The sequence below is a fragment of the Lathamus discolor genome, chromosome 1 (assembly GCF_037157495.1).
Source record: "Lathamus discolor isolate bLatDis1 chromosome 1, bLatDis1.hap1, whole genome shotgun sequence".
Taxonomy (NCBI): Eukaryota; Metazoa; Chordata; class Aves; order Psittaciformes; family Psittacidae; genus Lathamus; species Lathamus discolor.
In genome coordinates, this window is record NC_088884.1 from 42,441,919 (window position 1) to 42,458,906 (window position 16,988).

The following is a 16,988-nucleotide window of genomic DNA, read 5'->3' on the forward strand; positions in this document are numbered from 1 at the left end:
ACTTACTACATGTCTTACCTTGAGACTAATGGATTCATTTGACTTTCATAATAACAAGAATAATGCCAGTAGAATGATGCTGCGAGCATGAGTCCGAACTGAACAATTTGATTCATCATTATCTGACACACTGAAAATGTTTTGTAACACCAAACAGACACACAGTGTGCTTCTTGAATTACAAAAGTTTACACCTTGTTTACCTCGGTTTATTAAATAAACCATAAACAAATGTTTCCTTCAGTGTCTTCAGTATTTTAGCATTGTTGGTTGCTTTTTCAATAGCTGTCTGTCCCCAGCTGGGGAAAACTTTTTGCTTAACCTGAAATCAGTACACACAAAATTGTGTGATTTTATCGGCACGTTCAAGCTCATTCAGAAGTTGGCCTGGCTCACGTAAGCTATAGACACAGCTGTTACACCAGTGGGATGAAGTAGGGAAACGGCTCAGAACAGACCTCTGCAGTCTCTGGATCCCTGACATTTCCTGTTTGACCCTGGACACATGCAGCAGCTTCCTTGTCGATGATCATAAACCAAAAGGAGCAAACAAATCTCTTGGCTCCACTTTTGAGGCAGGTGTCCCCTCTCTTGATATTTCCTGTGGTCAGGGAGACACTGCCAGCTGTCTGTTCAGTTCATGTGAGCAGTTTATCTGGGGTCTGGGAGTACACATGGGGAGCAGCCTTCACGGGACCCATTGCGGTATCAGATGCAATGAAGGAAAGGAAATTTATGCCGGAGTGTTGTGCTATGAATGGTTATTCCTGTTAAGCCTTGAGAACAAAAAATCGCATTAATGTTAGATTTCAGGTATGTTTACTCTTGTGATGTGAAATAAATATTACAGTTTTTTTCTGTGATGTGGGGATTATTATGACTGCACGCATACTGTCTTACTTTGAGGTACAGATCATTCATCTAATTCATGATTGCTGTAAAAATGTTGATTGCTTGACACTTCAGAAGTCATGCTTTATTGCCAGATTATCATCATTTTTATTCCTTATTAGCTAAAGAAATGGCCGTGCCTTCAAAATTTCAGTGGAACTGCCGTTACTTTTGACAAGACTACTAAGAGCTGCGTTTTGACCTTTGCTTTGTTTCCTCACTTTTTGGTCTGTCTTTCCACTTTTTATCTAGTGTCCCACTTGAAGTGTTGTCCTCTGTTTTTTTCCACAGCTCAGTTGTCTTCCAGCTTCCTCGTAGCTCTCTAAGCTTTCCTGCACAATTTAGTCATTTCCCTTGTGTCAGGGCTTCAGTCATGATCTGTGTTAATCCTCCTACAGCCTGAATCCAAATGGCTTGAAGATGTATAAGCTGAGAAATGTCTAAGCAGGTAAATTAGAAAACTAGAGGTCCTCTCTCTGTGCAATGTTTAGCCTGACCTCTTTCTATGCAATCCCTTTTTAGATGTCTCTATCAGCTTCATGTAACCAAGTGAAGATATGTGTCCCTTGTTTCTGTCAGCTATATCTTTTTGCTCACTACCTTCTCTAGCCTGCCAATACTTCCCTTTGTTCCCCCCAGCTTGACATACCACTCGCACCCCCCCACCCCCCGCCCCCAAATGCAAGGCAGTTTGGTGTTTCTTTCATTTCAGTAACCCCAGGTTATAGCCACTGCTTGCAACTTCTCCTTTGGTTTCTCACAGCTTTGCCTTCTTTTAGTTTGGACACTATTCATCTATATCTAAGTCATCCTCATTCCTGCTTTTGATTCTCCCTGACAGCTCTGCTTAATGGTCACTTAGCTCCCCCCCTCCCTGAGTTACCAAGGACAATCCCACCAAATTCACACAAATTCACACTGCCAGCAGGACGCCAAACAAGGCACCCTTCTTTGAAGCATCCCACTTTGCCTTTTCTGCACAGTTATGCCCTGTTCCTCCCTTTATAGAATGCCTGTGGGCCTAGGCACCTTCTGCCCACAGTGCCATCCTCTGCCCGGCCAGCTCCACCACTAGCACCTGTGACTGCTGCCAGTTCATTCAAGCTTTATCCTGTGCTTTCCTGTTTGCATGGAAAACACTGCTGGGGCTTATCTGTTAAGTATTCTCTCCCCTCATATCCTTCTTAAACCCTACATTCATCATAACATACACAAAAGCCTTCCAAGTGAAAAAATGTAGCTAAGTGATTTCTAAAAATAGCAGATGTTTGTTTATTTATCTTTTGTTTAGAATTGGAGAACACAAAAAAAGGAAGACCAGGCTTGCAACCAGACTTGTAACCACATTTGTGCCTATAGAGTGTTATTACTGTTTTCTTCCATTATTTTTCCCAATTCCTGCAAATAATTTTGTAGTTTCTTATTTGTATCTTTGCTAGACCAGAAGCACTTCTGAGTTTTATTGTTGTAAAAATGGGGTTCTGAAATTGATGTCTCTGACCTGGTATATTTAATAATTATTTTGAGAGAGTAACAATTATTTTGGAAGAGTAACACCACTTCACATCATTGTTTCCAAATCCTGTTGGTTATATATTACAGATGACTCTCTCCTAGTAAGCTTGCTTACTTATTCCTTTTAGGGTTTCTGTGCTGGGAAAATGGGTTGCAAAAGAGACTGTGGGTATCATGACCTCATCATTCGTATTCAAAAGAAGAACAGCAAGATTACCATAATGCATTACTTTGTAAAATTATAACCCTGAGAAGTAATAAGATTCAATTACATTTTTTTGGCAAAGTTCTTTTTTAAGAAAGTATCTGTCTCATGACTCTAGTTTGCTCTTTGTCTTCATCACTGGTTAACAGTCCTCATGAGGATTTTTCATCTCCTCAAACCTTGAAAGAGATAAATCCCTCTTTTCCTGTGGTCCACTTCAGCTTTTGCATATGTGCACTTTCTAAAGCATTAACTGTTAACAGTTGTGCCTAAGAAACCTGAATTCCTTATGTAGCTGCAGTGCTTTATGATGCTGGAGAACAAATGCGGACCGCACAAGGAGCTTTCTTCCCCTTTGCTCTCCACAAGACCTGAAATGTCACACCAAACAAAAATATTCCTTTGAGCAGGGTGGTGGATCCTGTGAGCTGAACTTGTCTAAACTGCAGAGCAGTTACCTCTGTGCAGTCTTGCATAAAGCCTGTTGCAGCTGCTGTTAATGGTGGCAAAACCAAAGAGGAGAGGATGCTGAAATGGGTTAGCTGATCCTCTGTACACACACTTCAAAACTCAGGAGATTCCTAAACCAGGTCACATTCAGTCCTACAAACTACAAAGAAGAATGGGATAGTTTATAAGTCATTAGAGAGTTGAATCTTTAACTAGTGTGTCAGTGTGATCTCTGTAAAGGAAAGATAGAGGATATATAGAGGATATATTACTGTGTATTACAGGTTTTTTTATTCCGCAAAATAATTTCAAAGGGTGATTTAAGAGGATCCTTTTAGTCTGCTTCTCATTTACTTTGTTTTCTTTTCAATGCTTTTTCTAACTCTTGCCATCTTTGAGAACTTAAATGCCCAGAAGGCTCTTATTTTCTCTGGGGCTTAAATCTATAGTGTTAATAGTACATACTATTCAAGGGGTCATAGTTAATACCATGTAGGATATTAGTGGCAGAATAGGATTCAGGTCTCTCTGTGTTTTGGTTTGGAAGAGATAAAAAGAACAATAGTGGAGCATTTTTATCCATAATGCTGGGTGATACAGCCCTATAGCATTTAATGGTGTGGCATTTGTGCACATTTTTTTCCTTAAAACACTGTTTAAGGGGTTCCCTTGCTATAGGCTCTCAAAGGAATTTACAGTTGTCCTTTTAAGTAAGTGCTTATGCTGCTCAGCGATTTGGACTGTCCATCGTGACTCATTTTATAGCCTGCTCTGCTTGCCTATCTGTCTTGTAGTTCCACATACAAGGATCTGAGATTGCCAGCAAGACTATTTCTGTATTTCTGTGAGCAACAAGCAGAAACGATGCATTGGACACAGGCTTCATGGAGCTTTAAATGTTTTTAGAAAGGGAAGTGTTAACCTTGAATAGATGACGTTAGCACCACCACCAAGAAAGAAAGAAAAAAAACCCCCAGCAAGTCAGAAAAGCTGTATTGACTAAATCTTCTAACAATGCATGTGATTTTCCTATATCCTGCCCTGTGTTTTTGCATGGATTTTTCATAGCACAGGCAGACGTTACCCACTCTGTGATTCAGCGTCTGTGCCTAGCCACGCTCTTGCATGATTTTAACCTGATTTCACAGGAGGAACAGGGAATGAAACACCGTAGCTCGTGGTTGTCAGCAGTGAAAAATAGCCAGGAATCAGACAAACAGCTTCATTGCTGAGATTATTTCCGGGATGAAAACTCTTCCAACAGCTGTTTGCTTTGGCCACTAGTCAGATCCTTTTTTTTTTTTTTTTTTTTAAAGAAGAAAAAAAAGAGGTTTGTTTTTTGTTTGGTGGGTTTTTTTTCAGATGTGGGCTGGTTATTTATGTAGCCAGGAAGAGGTTTCTGCTTCCAGTGTTGTGGTCTCGGAGCTGTTTTGACAGTTGGAGTACGGGGAGGGTTCATCTCTTCTCTCCCTCCCTTTCTCCCGTCCTTCATTCACTTAACACACAGACCTGGAATGCTGTAGGAAGAAGAGACAGCGAATTTATGAGTTCTTTAATCCCAGACAGGCAACTCTGTGGCAGTTACCTTCAAGAAAAGTTCACGCCCCAAAGGAGAGTTTAGTCTTACAGAGCCACTGACTCACTGAGCGGTGTGTGTGAGTGGCTGCGAGGGAGAAGGGGAGAGATGAAGGAAAAGTTTTGCTTCCTTGTGAAGCTCGTATTATTATTGTTTTAAGATGTTTTTGAAAAGATGACTGCTACTTTTGTTTAAAGTATTTGTTCTGGAATTACTGAAGCTGGAGTCTACCAGACTGAGGTCAGGAGCATTTTCTTTGGCAGAAAGGAGGTAGTTTTATAGAAGCCATGCCTGTACTTGGGGTTGCCTCCAAGCTAAGGCAGCCAGCCGTCGGGTCAAAGCCTGTTCACACTGCCCTCCCGATACCCAACCTTGGCCCCACCGGCTCGCAACAGTACTCATCTAAGTCTTTGGAGCTTACTGGGGCAGAGAGCTCGATGCTTTCTTGCCAGCTTACGTTAAAGTCAACCTGCGATTTTGGAGAGAGGAGAGCGCTTCAAGGAAAAACCCAGGAGATCGAAGATAGCAAGGTTAGTTCTAAACTTTAACTGTGGATCTCAATTCTCAGAAAATGTTGATTTGCTCATTCAAAACTTGATGGAAACCTACTGCATACGGAACTCAGGGGTGACTGGGTAAATAGACTTTTGCTGTCACCACTGAAGTCACATAGCAGCCTTGGAAATTTGTTTTACTCAGTGTTACTGTTGGAATAAATATTCTGGTTTTAAATGTTAGTGTTAAATGCTTCATAAATGCGTTTTGATAAGGATCAGTAGAATCTTAAGTTGGGAAAAATCATTCCAGTACCCAGTAAGCAGAGTAATGACATGACAGGACTTAAAGTAAAAAAAAAAAAAACAAAACAAAAACCAACAAAAAACACTCTTGGCTGCTTCATGTTATATTATGAAGTTTAAAAAGAGCTCTCACGCCCACACCTATTCCCACAGGGAGGCTCTTTTAAAATAAAAACAAGTAATTGATTTTCTTTTCACTTTTCAAATGATCTGGCTGCTCCTGCTGCAGAACTGCTGAACCAGAGAAACAGCTTCTCAGTGCAAAGTACCTGTGTTTTTCTCTTCTGAAAAATAGCTTCTTCCTAGTCCCACTCTACCTCTGATTCAATGTGATTGAAAAAATAAAGGTTTGTCATTTCAGATGAATAGGATGCTTAGGGCTTTTTCTTTTGTAAGGGGAGTGTGTAGGTCTATTTAAGTCTTATTTAACAATTAAACAACTTCTGCTTGTTTTTCTACAAGTCTTTTTGCTGTAGTTAAAATCAGTTTTCATGCTTTGAACATGAGTATTGACTTCTTTCTTGTCAGTAGTATATATTCCTGTAGATCTTTCAGTCAGTACACTATGGCTGCTTGTGTGGTTTAACAGCTTCAGCAAGCAGTGTTATGTAAGGTTACTTTCCATTGCTTTTCTAGGACTTTTGGTTTGTGGAACTGATTACCACACTGGGATTAAATATGCATTTGTAGTTGCTTCTTATTTAGTTTGAGGACACTTTAGTGTCATCAGAGTTGTTAAAGTGGCAAGATACACATAATATATGTACTTGGTTTTCCTTTGTTTTTAGTTACTGGGTTAATTGAGTATTAGTGAAGAAAGTTGGTTGTGTGGTTAAAGCATAGGGTTGGGATTCTCAGCATTTGGTTTCCTTTTTAATCCCTGCCACATATTTCCCCAGGAGATTTTGGTCATGTCACTTAAATTTTCCCTTAGAGTTTTCTGTATTGCCTCTTCCTGCCTTCCAAAGATGATCCATTGGTGGTCTCAGACATGCTACATAGAAATACAAAGATGGAACAGACTGTTCATCTCTTGGTTACCAGAAGTGATGAACAGCTCTTTTCTATGACATGAGTGTGACATGAAGATTATAGTATCACTTTTCAACACAGTGTGATTTTGCTTGATTGCTTATTTTTAATAGGAAATATTCTTTATGTTTCCTCTGTAATGTTGTTCTTTAATGGATATCACACAAAAAGTAAGTTAGATTTGCAAGTACTGTTTTCAAAAAGCCGAATACAATTACATTGCCTACAGAGGGATGTTTCTTGATTCTTTGAGAAAGTGTGGAGAAAGATATAAAGCATCCTGTCTTCAATGTTTAAACTACTAGGGAGCTATTATTATTAATGATTAGCATGAAACCTAACGGGAGTCACATCCTTCCAAGGCATCTGGTCCTGAGCCCTGGTGAAGTGCTTGTGAATAAAGTAACAGGCTAGATGGACTCAAATTGTTCTCCTAATTTGCCATTACATGTTTTATGGGTTTGACAATAAATGTAATCTTAGAGACTGCTTTTTAAAGGAAAAAAACCATAAACTAAACCAACCTCCAAAAACCAGCCTACCAGACATTGTATCTTTCTCTCTTTCTGTTCTCAGTGGAAGCAGCTGAACGCTTCTAAAAGATGATCCTTAAAGAGCAAGGCCTGTTTGTGCATGTGATGGTCTGAACACCTCCCCTGGCCACCTGTATTTACAGAAGTGCTGAGCATTCAAGAAATTACTAATTTCTGCAGTCTTTCTGTATTCCTCACTTACAAGTACAACATTCCCTGTAAAGCTTAGTGGCAGCTCTTGACCAGTTTTCTTCCAAGCATGTTTTGTGAAGAATGCTCTTTTATTCACCTGTTAAGCAAGTTTCACGAAATCTTTTTGCCAAAGTAGTTTGGGCTATAAGGTGGGTGGTTATGATGAAGAAATTATTTTTAGGCTTTTCTCACTAGTAAGAAAATACTTTAGCCTAAAAGTATTGAATGCTTCATTAGTGATGAAGATCCATGCCACCCCAGTTTCCCAGTGCCTGGTAGCCCCAGCAGTATGTCCAGGTAATCTAAGCAGTCGTCCAAAGCACAAATTTGAGAGAGTTCTAAGAGTTATTGTCTTTTCATGTTTGCTGAGCAGATGTGAGTTCTGCATTACGAATTGTGTTGTTCCAAAGCTTGACCATTTCTGAGTGCTGTTTCCAATAGACCTTTGCTTGATTTCTTTGGTCACCAGGCATATTAATCATACATATAATGTTCCTGCATGGTTCTATGGTATACAGTACTGTACTCTGGGAATGTTTCATTACAACAGTGATCAGATAAAAGGTCTTTCAATCAGAATGTAGTGAATACCTGGTCTGAGTTTCCAGTTGAGAGGAAAATCTGCCTACATAGCATACTGCTTGTATGCTTTTATTATATCACTAAATATAAGGCAGCACAGATTTTTGAAGAAAAAATTATGGATATGTATCTGCAAAAGGCAGTGGAACATATGAACTAATCATCTGGTTAACTTTTGCCCTTGGCTGCTGGATTGCCATCTTTAGCATTGCTTTCTTTGGTATTTTACACATGCTGCACTGTAGATCACCAGCTTTCTCATCCTGTCTGGAAAGCACTTAGGTTGACATGTGTAGTCACTGTGACATATCCTGTTGCTATCTATAAGTGCTAAGGATTCCAAGATAAATTTGGGTTATACATGTCAATACAGTAGGTCATTGCCACCAGCTGTTTCCTGTATGGCTTTCAGTCTCACCAAACCTGATTGTTTGAGACTTTTGACACTTGTGTCAGCTTTCTCATACAACTGTCTTGCCAAGGCTGGTTAGGAATACAGCTGCAAACACCATTTCTCTTTTCCCTAGGTGTCTGTCCCATCTCTCATGATTTTACTGCACTTGTAGTCTTGGTTGTTTTATTTTTTGCAGACATGATGCAGTTTGAAGTTTAATACACGTGATATTGCTATTTTAATAAAAACTGTGGTAGAAAAATCTTGAGATGATTATGTTAAACTTTTTTCTTAATTGGATAGAACATAATAATTAATTATTCTCTGTGCAGTTTATTCAACTACATTTTAGTTCAAAATTTTAATAATTTCTGCTTTGGTGCCTAAATCACACACAGGTCCATCTGCTTTCTTGCTAAACCCACTAATGTTTAAACTGACTTCATGAACACTTATGATGTGAATAGTCATACAAAATACTTGAACGCCAGCATTCAGAGCACATTCTTTGTCCCTGAGTATCATATAGACAAAAGTTTATTCCTATATATGTACACAGGAAAGGAATCCAGCTGCTGGATTCATGAGGTGAAATGCTGGCTGTCTTTGAAGCAGATGGACTTTCGCTGTTCAGTTGGACCATAGAGTGTTTTTATGCAAATCCACGTCTGAAAACACCAACGTGTTTTGTAATATTTTTCTAACTGTGGGTACAGTATTATTTATATTTCTGTCACCACTTTTATACTGCTTGCTAAACTAGTGAGACCAAAATTATCAGATCATGCTAGGCTGCTTTGTGATACTGTTCTAGTTCTAGAATGTGGTATTAAACAGTAACAAAATTAAAAAACTAACAAACTATGAAACAGTATTGTAGAAGTGTTAATGAAGCAATGGCTTAAAACTAAAGAAATTGAAAAATACTTTCTTTGCAAAACCAGCTTATTTTTGGTCACTAATTGATAAATCTGTACTGTATAGACCTGTAGTAAAATGCCAATGGCAGTAGAGTTTTCGTCTAGGTCACCATGATTGATTTTGGCTACCCTCACACATTTGACACTGCAGTCACAAGGGCACTGCCATGTATCCTCTCTGGCATAAAGCTAAGTGGTTGCTGGGAGTCAGCACCCCTGCTAGGCGTGCGGGTTTTCTAGCTTGACTTCCTGGGGTTGCTTCTTGCAGTGCTCTGCTTTATGCTCCCAGGGGTTTTCTCCCATCATCAAACTTTCTTCTTTCAAGAACACTGTACCGTCATTTTATGTTGCCAAACTGAATTTCCTCTGAGCTGAATCTGGTATATTAATTGTAGTGTTTTGGTTATATGACTCTGATGATAAGATTTTAGCCATCTTTCCTGAGTTATTCTTTTACTGTCATATTATCTTATTTCTCTTTTATTTTTTTCTTGTTTTCGCTTTCTCTTTGTCCATGCTATCTCTCTGTTGCTGTCTGCTTTATCTGCTTCTTCCTTCCTGTTGGCAGACATCTTTACAGGCTTATGCATATGACTTATTTTTCTCTCTGTCTACTAATCAAGCCTCCCTGTCGTGCCTGCAACATTTTTCATATCATTGTTCATGATGTGTGTCAAGTGCTAGTCAGGCTCGACAACTGATATAGTACACATATGTAAACCTAAAACCTTTCTAGATTAAGATTCTTGTAGCATGGAGATACTGGTCCACCTGAAGAAGGAGACACAACTGGCTTCTTCTGCAGAGCACAGATATCTGAGCAGTCAGGCTGGGGAAGTGGTCTGTTAATCAGCAGAACAGAGAATAGATGTGCTCTACCTGGCAAGCATGGCCAACAGAGTGGGGTGTGCAACACTTATTTGTACCAAGTGAAGATCATTAAAGTGATCTACAATGAATGTCAGTGTTACAAAACAAAAAGAAATACTTTGATGCGATTAGGCAAAAACGCATACTGATGGTATTAAAGTGACTCTTGAGGTCCATTTCATTTAGTATGATACTGTTGCATGTCAGTCTGAGCACCGCCAGTGTTATTCAGCCAGCTGTGTTGCAGTGGGACATTGGAATGAGCATGGAAAGATACCATTTTTTCCTCATCGGTTGTAACCAGTTTGTTGGTGATGTGGTAACTCCTGCCCATCACCAGACACCAGACTTGGAGGACAGCTAGGTATCTCTGTCCAGACAGATCTCAAGACAAATATTTTTGCTTTCCGTACATGGGTGGAGCCCTTGCTCACGCCAACGGGAGTACTGTGCACATTGGAAAAACAGATGTGTGCCATGAATGACTTCCATATCTCTCTCTTGCCTCAGCTAACCCTTCCACACCATCTACTCAGATTCTGCGTGACCCTTTCCCACCATTCTCCGAATCTTTCCCAGGCAGAGCATCTGTTGCAATCCCGCATCTCTTTGACCTTTTAATTTCTTGGATACCTTTTAGTCCAGTCTCTCAGAGCCAAGTTCTACCAAGTTTCTTGACATACTGAATCTAGGGACCATAAATAAATGAGTTTATTTCCCTGTTTTGTCATACCCTTCCTTTTCTCAGTGCTAGTGCATTGGAGATGTCTGCCTTGTGGGTTGGCAAGAAAGGAGGCTGCTCATTGTGCTGAGTGTTTCATTTACAGCACAACAGCCAAGGCAACAAAAAGGGCAGCAGAAGCAGCCAGAGACGGCCTCTCTTCTCCCCATAGTGACCGCTAGTGATGGGAAGCCAGCATTGTTTCAAAAGCACTGAACTAGCTGCCAGAAATTTCAGTCGGCACTGCTGACACCTGGGACTGTGTGTTTAAAATTCACACAGCCCCAGCGAAGCCAGGACAGTTGGCAGAAGTTCAGATTGTCAGCAATTTCAGCTTCTTGCCTTGTGCTCTGAATTATTTCTTTATCGAACAGATAGGAGCATCTTTAATGTGCTTTATGTATCCAGCACCATCTGTCTACGCTATAACTCATTTAAGAGCCTCATGCTGTATGAGCTTGGAGTGAACTTCCCTGTTGCATGTTTATTTTCTAATCATCTGTAGCAAGCACATTTTCATATAGTTGAGAGAAATGTGCAGTAACACAATATGCAGCTCTCAAAGCTTTTGTGTTTGTGAGCAAAGTGTATTGACTGTAGGTCAAAAGATGCTTTTTTGTTTGTAATTTGTAATTAGGATCATGGAGAGGAAGGTATTTACTGACCTGATCTTAAGGCTTCTGCTGACCTTCCCACTGCTTTTATTTTCTCTCACGAAATAAGAACACAGAACTCAATGTATTCCATATTAATTTAAGCATTGCAAGCTAGTATTAGGCATCAGCAGAAAACAGTTACTCCTTTGTATTGCATCTGTGCCTAGGGAAGCTGCTTGGGGATTTCCTGGCCAGCAACTTTTCATTAAAAAAATCTTTTCCTTGAAAATCAGAATGTGTCTGAGTTTTGATGCACTGTGGATGCGCCCACAGAACTGCAGAACCTGAAGCAACCCAGCAACATTTGTTTGGTACAGCACTCTTGCAGCTCCTCAGGGTAATCTGTTCTCCATGATTGTAAATGGAGATAAGTGGTATCTATCTCTGGATAAAAATAATGGGCTTATATTCTACCCCAGGAGGTGTTGGTTAGGCTTTAGTAAAACCTCCTCTCAGAAACAGTAGTTAAGCAGAGGAATGCTTTGAATGCAAGGTAAGGTATCTTTTTCACTGGAGTATATAAAAAAAAAAAAAAAAACCCACAGATGAATTTACGCCTGTCATTCATAGCATTGCTAGCAGCGATCCTTCCTCATGCTAAGAACTCAGTCATACTGATGGTCTCCTCATTCTCTTTTCTCATTCCTTGATTAAGCTGACTGCAGGTCTGTGGTAATGAAACCATACTAGTCTGGAACATGAGCTGAGAGGCTCATGGCTCACAGTGCCATAGAGATGGAGGAACTGCCTTTGGAGGCAGCTTTGCTGCCTTAGAAAAAATACCATTGTCTGGTATGAGTGTTTCTACAGGCATTTCACTGAAGTATTGCACTTCTAGTTAAGTTTCCTGAAAGACAGATAGGGTGTCTAAGCCAGCTGGTTGCTTGCTTGGAAACACTAATTCTCCTGTCATATAGAATATCAGTGTTGGCGTGCCTCATACTTCAAGACCTGTGAGATCTGGCAGTGGAGTGACTCGGGGACTCCATCCTTTGCTCTACAACAAGAAGCATAGAAGCCCTGTGAACCCAATTCAGTTTAGGGTTCCAGGGTCCTTTAAAAGTCCCTTCAGGAGCACTGGAGTGAATATTTCAGGTGGCCACATTTTGTAGGGGCTCTGTGGGCTGCTCCCTAAAAGCCAGGAGCATCCCAATGCACCCAGCAGACTGAGAGGTGCCACTAAGATTATAAAGTTTGGTTTAGCTGAAAATCATTTTTCCCTCAAGTAAAAGCATATGAGAATACCCTTTCTGTGGATTTTTCCTGAGTGTCAACCAGACCTTGGTTCTAGAAATTTTCACTAGATTGATGCCTTAGCACGACAGGTAGTGTGGATGTGCACAGGAGAAGTTACTCACAGCCTTGCAGAATGTATGGCTGTATTACGCAGAGTGTGGGAGAAAGAGAAAAATATTATCCCCACAGTACAGAGGGAGAGGAGAGATTAAAGGGGAAATGAGTGATTTTCCCACACTCAGGCTGGGACTTTGGGGGAGGACTGGGAATTTCAAGTCATATATATCTTGAGTCCCAGTGTCCAGATTATAACCACAAGTCCATCCTTTGTCTTTTGTAAGGGATCAGTTAAGAATAAAACATCCAGATAATGAGTTCTTTTTCCTGCTTGCCTCGTAAGGACAGTTTTGGCTCTATCTTCTTTTCAGTGTCAGTGGTTAACATGAGTGTGGACCTGCCGCTGAGCTGAAGGTAGAATTTTACTCCAGGAGCCTTGGGCAACATAGTCTGGTATGAGCCATCCCTGCCCACGGCAGGGGGGATTGGAAGTAGATGATCTTAAGGTTCTTTCCAATGCAAACCATTCTATAATTCTATGATTTTTTTTCAATTTTAATGTATCCGATCAACACAGACTGACACAATTAATTAGAGATTCAGAACACATTGTGCCCTTTGTGGAGCAGTATAGCATTCATCGAAAGTGCAGTGTGCAATACTGTTAATAGGCTTTTCACTTACTAAGTATGATACGAAAAGTATAAATAGTTATGGAATAAAATCAGGCTTGTTTTAAGGGGAAATGACTCTTTTGGTCCTAATTTGTGCCTTTGAATACACTGTCTACCTTCTCTGTAGCAGAAGGTTATCAGTTGCAGATGAGAACTGCTGATTTTTTTTAACTAGGCGTTCATTCTGGTCTAAGTGCACTATCCCTATTTCTCTAGTACACTAATTTTTTGAGTCATGTAGTTTTTCTTAAACTCACATACAGGGCACGCAATGAGTAGTTCATTTAATGCAGCTCTTTTTCACTTTGACCTGATTCACAGGATGTGGTCTTGGAGGAAGCCCATGCCTTAACAATAGCCTTTTGACAGTGAGGGTGTTTGGGGATTAAGCTGGAAGAGGAGGAAGCATCTATCTATTCTCAAACCTACTAGTGGAATATTTTGTGCGAATCTTCACTTGCCCATGATGTTTTTAAGGTCACAAACCTTTCTTTTTTTTTTTTTTGTTTTTATTGGCAAGAGAATGTTGGCTAAAAGATACCATCACTTATTTAAAATTCAGAAAAGGAATGCAGGGTGTTTTGTCTGGTAAATGCTAAAGGATAATTCCCCCATTTGAGATGTGCAGATTTCTGATGTCTCTTGTGTATGTTCTGTATAAACCAAGTTGAGAGAACTTGGAAAATGAGCAAATCAAAGGGAAGCATGATTTTAAAGTGGTTAGGGCTGGATTGTAGTATTTCTGGATATGTAAACTGAGAAGGTGCCAGCCACTAAACGTCTGTACTAACTCTGCATAAAACATGAGAGTAGTTAACCAAGTATAATATTAGTACTGTCCTAACCTGCTTCCAGCGTGACATTTGGTCTGACTTATCTCTTTAGTTAGGTTTATTTTCCTGTAAACCCTCCTTTACTGCTCTCCCCCTCTGATCTTAATATAGTGGAAAGCATTTCATCTCTCAACAGTAGGAAAAAATATTTTATTCAGGTGAAACTTTCCAATTCGTGAATTGCAGCAAATTTGGAAAACTAGGACAAAATAGATGTTAATCTCTGTCTTGTGTTTTCCGTTTCAAAGTATCTTTTTTTGACAGTTTTAACACCTGGCTTTGTATCATGTTGATGCTGTGTGAAACTCCAAAAGATTTGGCAGTGAAAACTTCCTGTTGTGCATCAGGATTTGATTTATAGGGCGTGTGTAAAACCATCACAGCTTAGTAATCAGAGTGGTCATGAGCAGAAAGATGACATCTTACCAAGTGCTGTAAAACATTTGACCACTTCCATTAATCAGGAAAGGCTGCATTTTTCATACATGGTTTAGGGTGACTAAGCCATAAGTCAGGGTGCAGGACTTTTACTCACCACTACAATGTGATTTCCTGGCAGCTCATCTATGCAGTAAACAAGCTCTTTTCTTTCTTTTGGGGGTATTTTTTTGGTTTGGCTTTTGTTTGTGTTTGCTTGTTTTGTTTTTTTATAAGCTCTCTCTGTAGTGGAAATAAATAGGCATTAAATAAGAATGTGAAATAACAAATAAAAGTTCAAAAGGAGTTTAGAAATTTCCTCGGCTGATCAGTCTGCCTGCTTTAGTCACTGCTGGCCAGCTCACCAGCTACAGGCAGAGTTCTGGAAGGAAGAGCCGAAGCAATCTGTTTCTCATGAAGGAGCAGAACAAATCTGAAAGCTTGAGAGTTGCAGGTTCAGATTTGCCTTTAAAATGCTTTTGAGAAGGAGTAAGGCCTCACGACTTGTATGGGAAGCAACAATCTAGTTTCACTTCTGGTTTCTGTCAAGTCCATCCTTGAACTTTGCTTATATGTGAAATGGTAATACTGCCATTATTTTAAAATTAAAGTTGTTTGGTGGATAACTACTATTTCATTTTATTTTTTTAGTGCTGAAGAAATAATCTAATCAACTACTTTTTAAAAACATTACTGAAGTTACTTTGAATGACCTCACAAAGACTGATTATTTGTTTTTAATCTAATCAGTTACTGATGTTAACAGCTTCCTGTCTGACAATTAAATAAAGCATCCATTCTTTGTTCCTGCTTGTAACAAGAAGACAAGAGTAGAGTGTATTTTATATGCAACATGCATCTTTTTTCCTGTATAAATCTGTTATCCTGACAAAGGTAAGGAGAGAATATCAGCATCTTCACTGTTTACCTTCCTGCAGTGCCAAGCTGAAGACTGTTACAGTTCTATATAGTTAGCTGAAAACTAAGTAGGTTGCTCCACAGAGAAACTGTGTATAGTGATTGACAGTCAGATGCTCTGTTCATACATGATGCCATCTCCAGACACATTCTTTTGAATGCAGTCTAATTTGCAAAGCCTTCAGATACAGACTGCCCTTAAGCAAGAACAAGGTTTCTTCAGCTGGATGTCTGGAATGAGTTCATGGTTGTGTCACTGATGAATGAGGGCAAAGAAGCCCTCCCAGTCTAGGACAGCTAAGTCAGTCACAGCCTTAAAGGGGTTTTGGCTTATAAGATAAGCTATTAGGACAAGGGAGTGGGGAATAAAAGAAAAATGTGTGGAAATGAAAGCAAGACTTTCTTCTCAGGGCTCTGCCATGTCAATGCAGATCTTTCTGCCTCATTTGTGGACATGATGCAGGGAAGATGTAAAGTCATGAGAGAAGCTAAAAAGCAAATCCAATTAAATTTCAGAGAAGGGAGCTCACAAAACTGAGCATATTGAGAAATGGTGTGTCTGACTAAATACTGTCACTCAAAAAAAATGCCTAAGGGGGATTTGGTAACAGAAAACGAATGTAATACAGGAGATTTCTATCAGCAAAAGAGATACTGGAGAACTCAGACTCCCTAAAAGCAAGGGAATTAGGGACATATTTGCATCTATGGAAAATCTGATCCCTTTTCTCCTGAACACTGGAGGTGATGTCATTTAATCAGGGAGAAGTTCTGAAATCTCATTGTGAAATACTGATATAAATGCCAGAAAAGTCAGAGTGATAGTGGTCACATTTAAGTCTAAAGGGACAAAAGTTTCCTTCACTTCCCATTGAAAATTTCAGCTTGGATAGCAATAAAGTCGGTATTTTCAACAGTCATTTGCACTGAGCTGTATACTTGTCTTTAGGTATCTCAGCAACCTTTAACCAGAGATACACACAAAGTTCTGATACAAATAAGTTATTTTGTCCTAATTGAATATTATGTATCTTGATCAAGCCATAAGTCAGTGGTATATCCAAGAATTATAATTTTGAAAGGTGAATATCAGTTCCTGCTGTAAACCGTTAGTTTCAATTCAGACCGTTTCTTGCAAAACTGCCTAGCTGCAGTAGTTAACCTGAACTGGAGGTTGAGTGGAGGCCTTTTGCAATGTATGCATATTGCCACCATTTCAGAGCACCAAAAGATTTTGGGTCTTTTGGAAAAGTTTGAGGTATTACTTCATGTACATTACATATATGTATTAATGCATATTATACATGTGTAGGTATATACACAGGTACATGTTACTTATGTCATGTATGTTATAATTTTGGTGAAGGCTTAGAAAAGATACAATAAGTGCTCATAGTAATAAAAATGGAATGTGCAACACATCCTTTTGCTTTTTATTACTTGTAGAATTAATTAATATGTTCAATACTGAAACAGGTGAAACCAGCAGAAGCATGATCCCTGTGCTGATTAGGCC

The 16,988-nt window shown here is 39.5% G+C and overlaps 1 protein-coding gene across 2 annotated transcripts in view; it reads left to right on the forward strand.

Annotated features, from left to right (window-relative positions):
• The first annotated feature begins 4,732 nt into the window (after window positions 1-4,732).
• NAV3 (neuron navigator 3) overlaps window positions 4,733-16,988 on the forward strand; it is a 265,118-nt gene continuing 252,862 nt past the window's right edge. For both annotated transcript variants that reach the window (XM_065669303.1, XM_065669312.1), the window contains exon 1: window positions 4,733-5,167. In XM_065669303.1, the coding sequence (XP_065525375.1) occupies window positions 4,925-5,167 (243 nt within the window). In that variant the 5' untranslated portion in view covers window positions 4,733-4,924. The remainder of the gene's footprint in view (window positions 5,168-16,988) is intronic.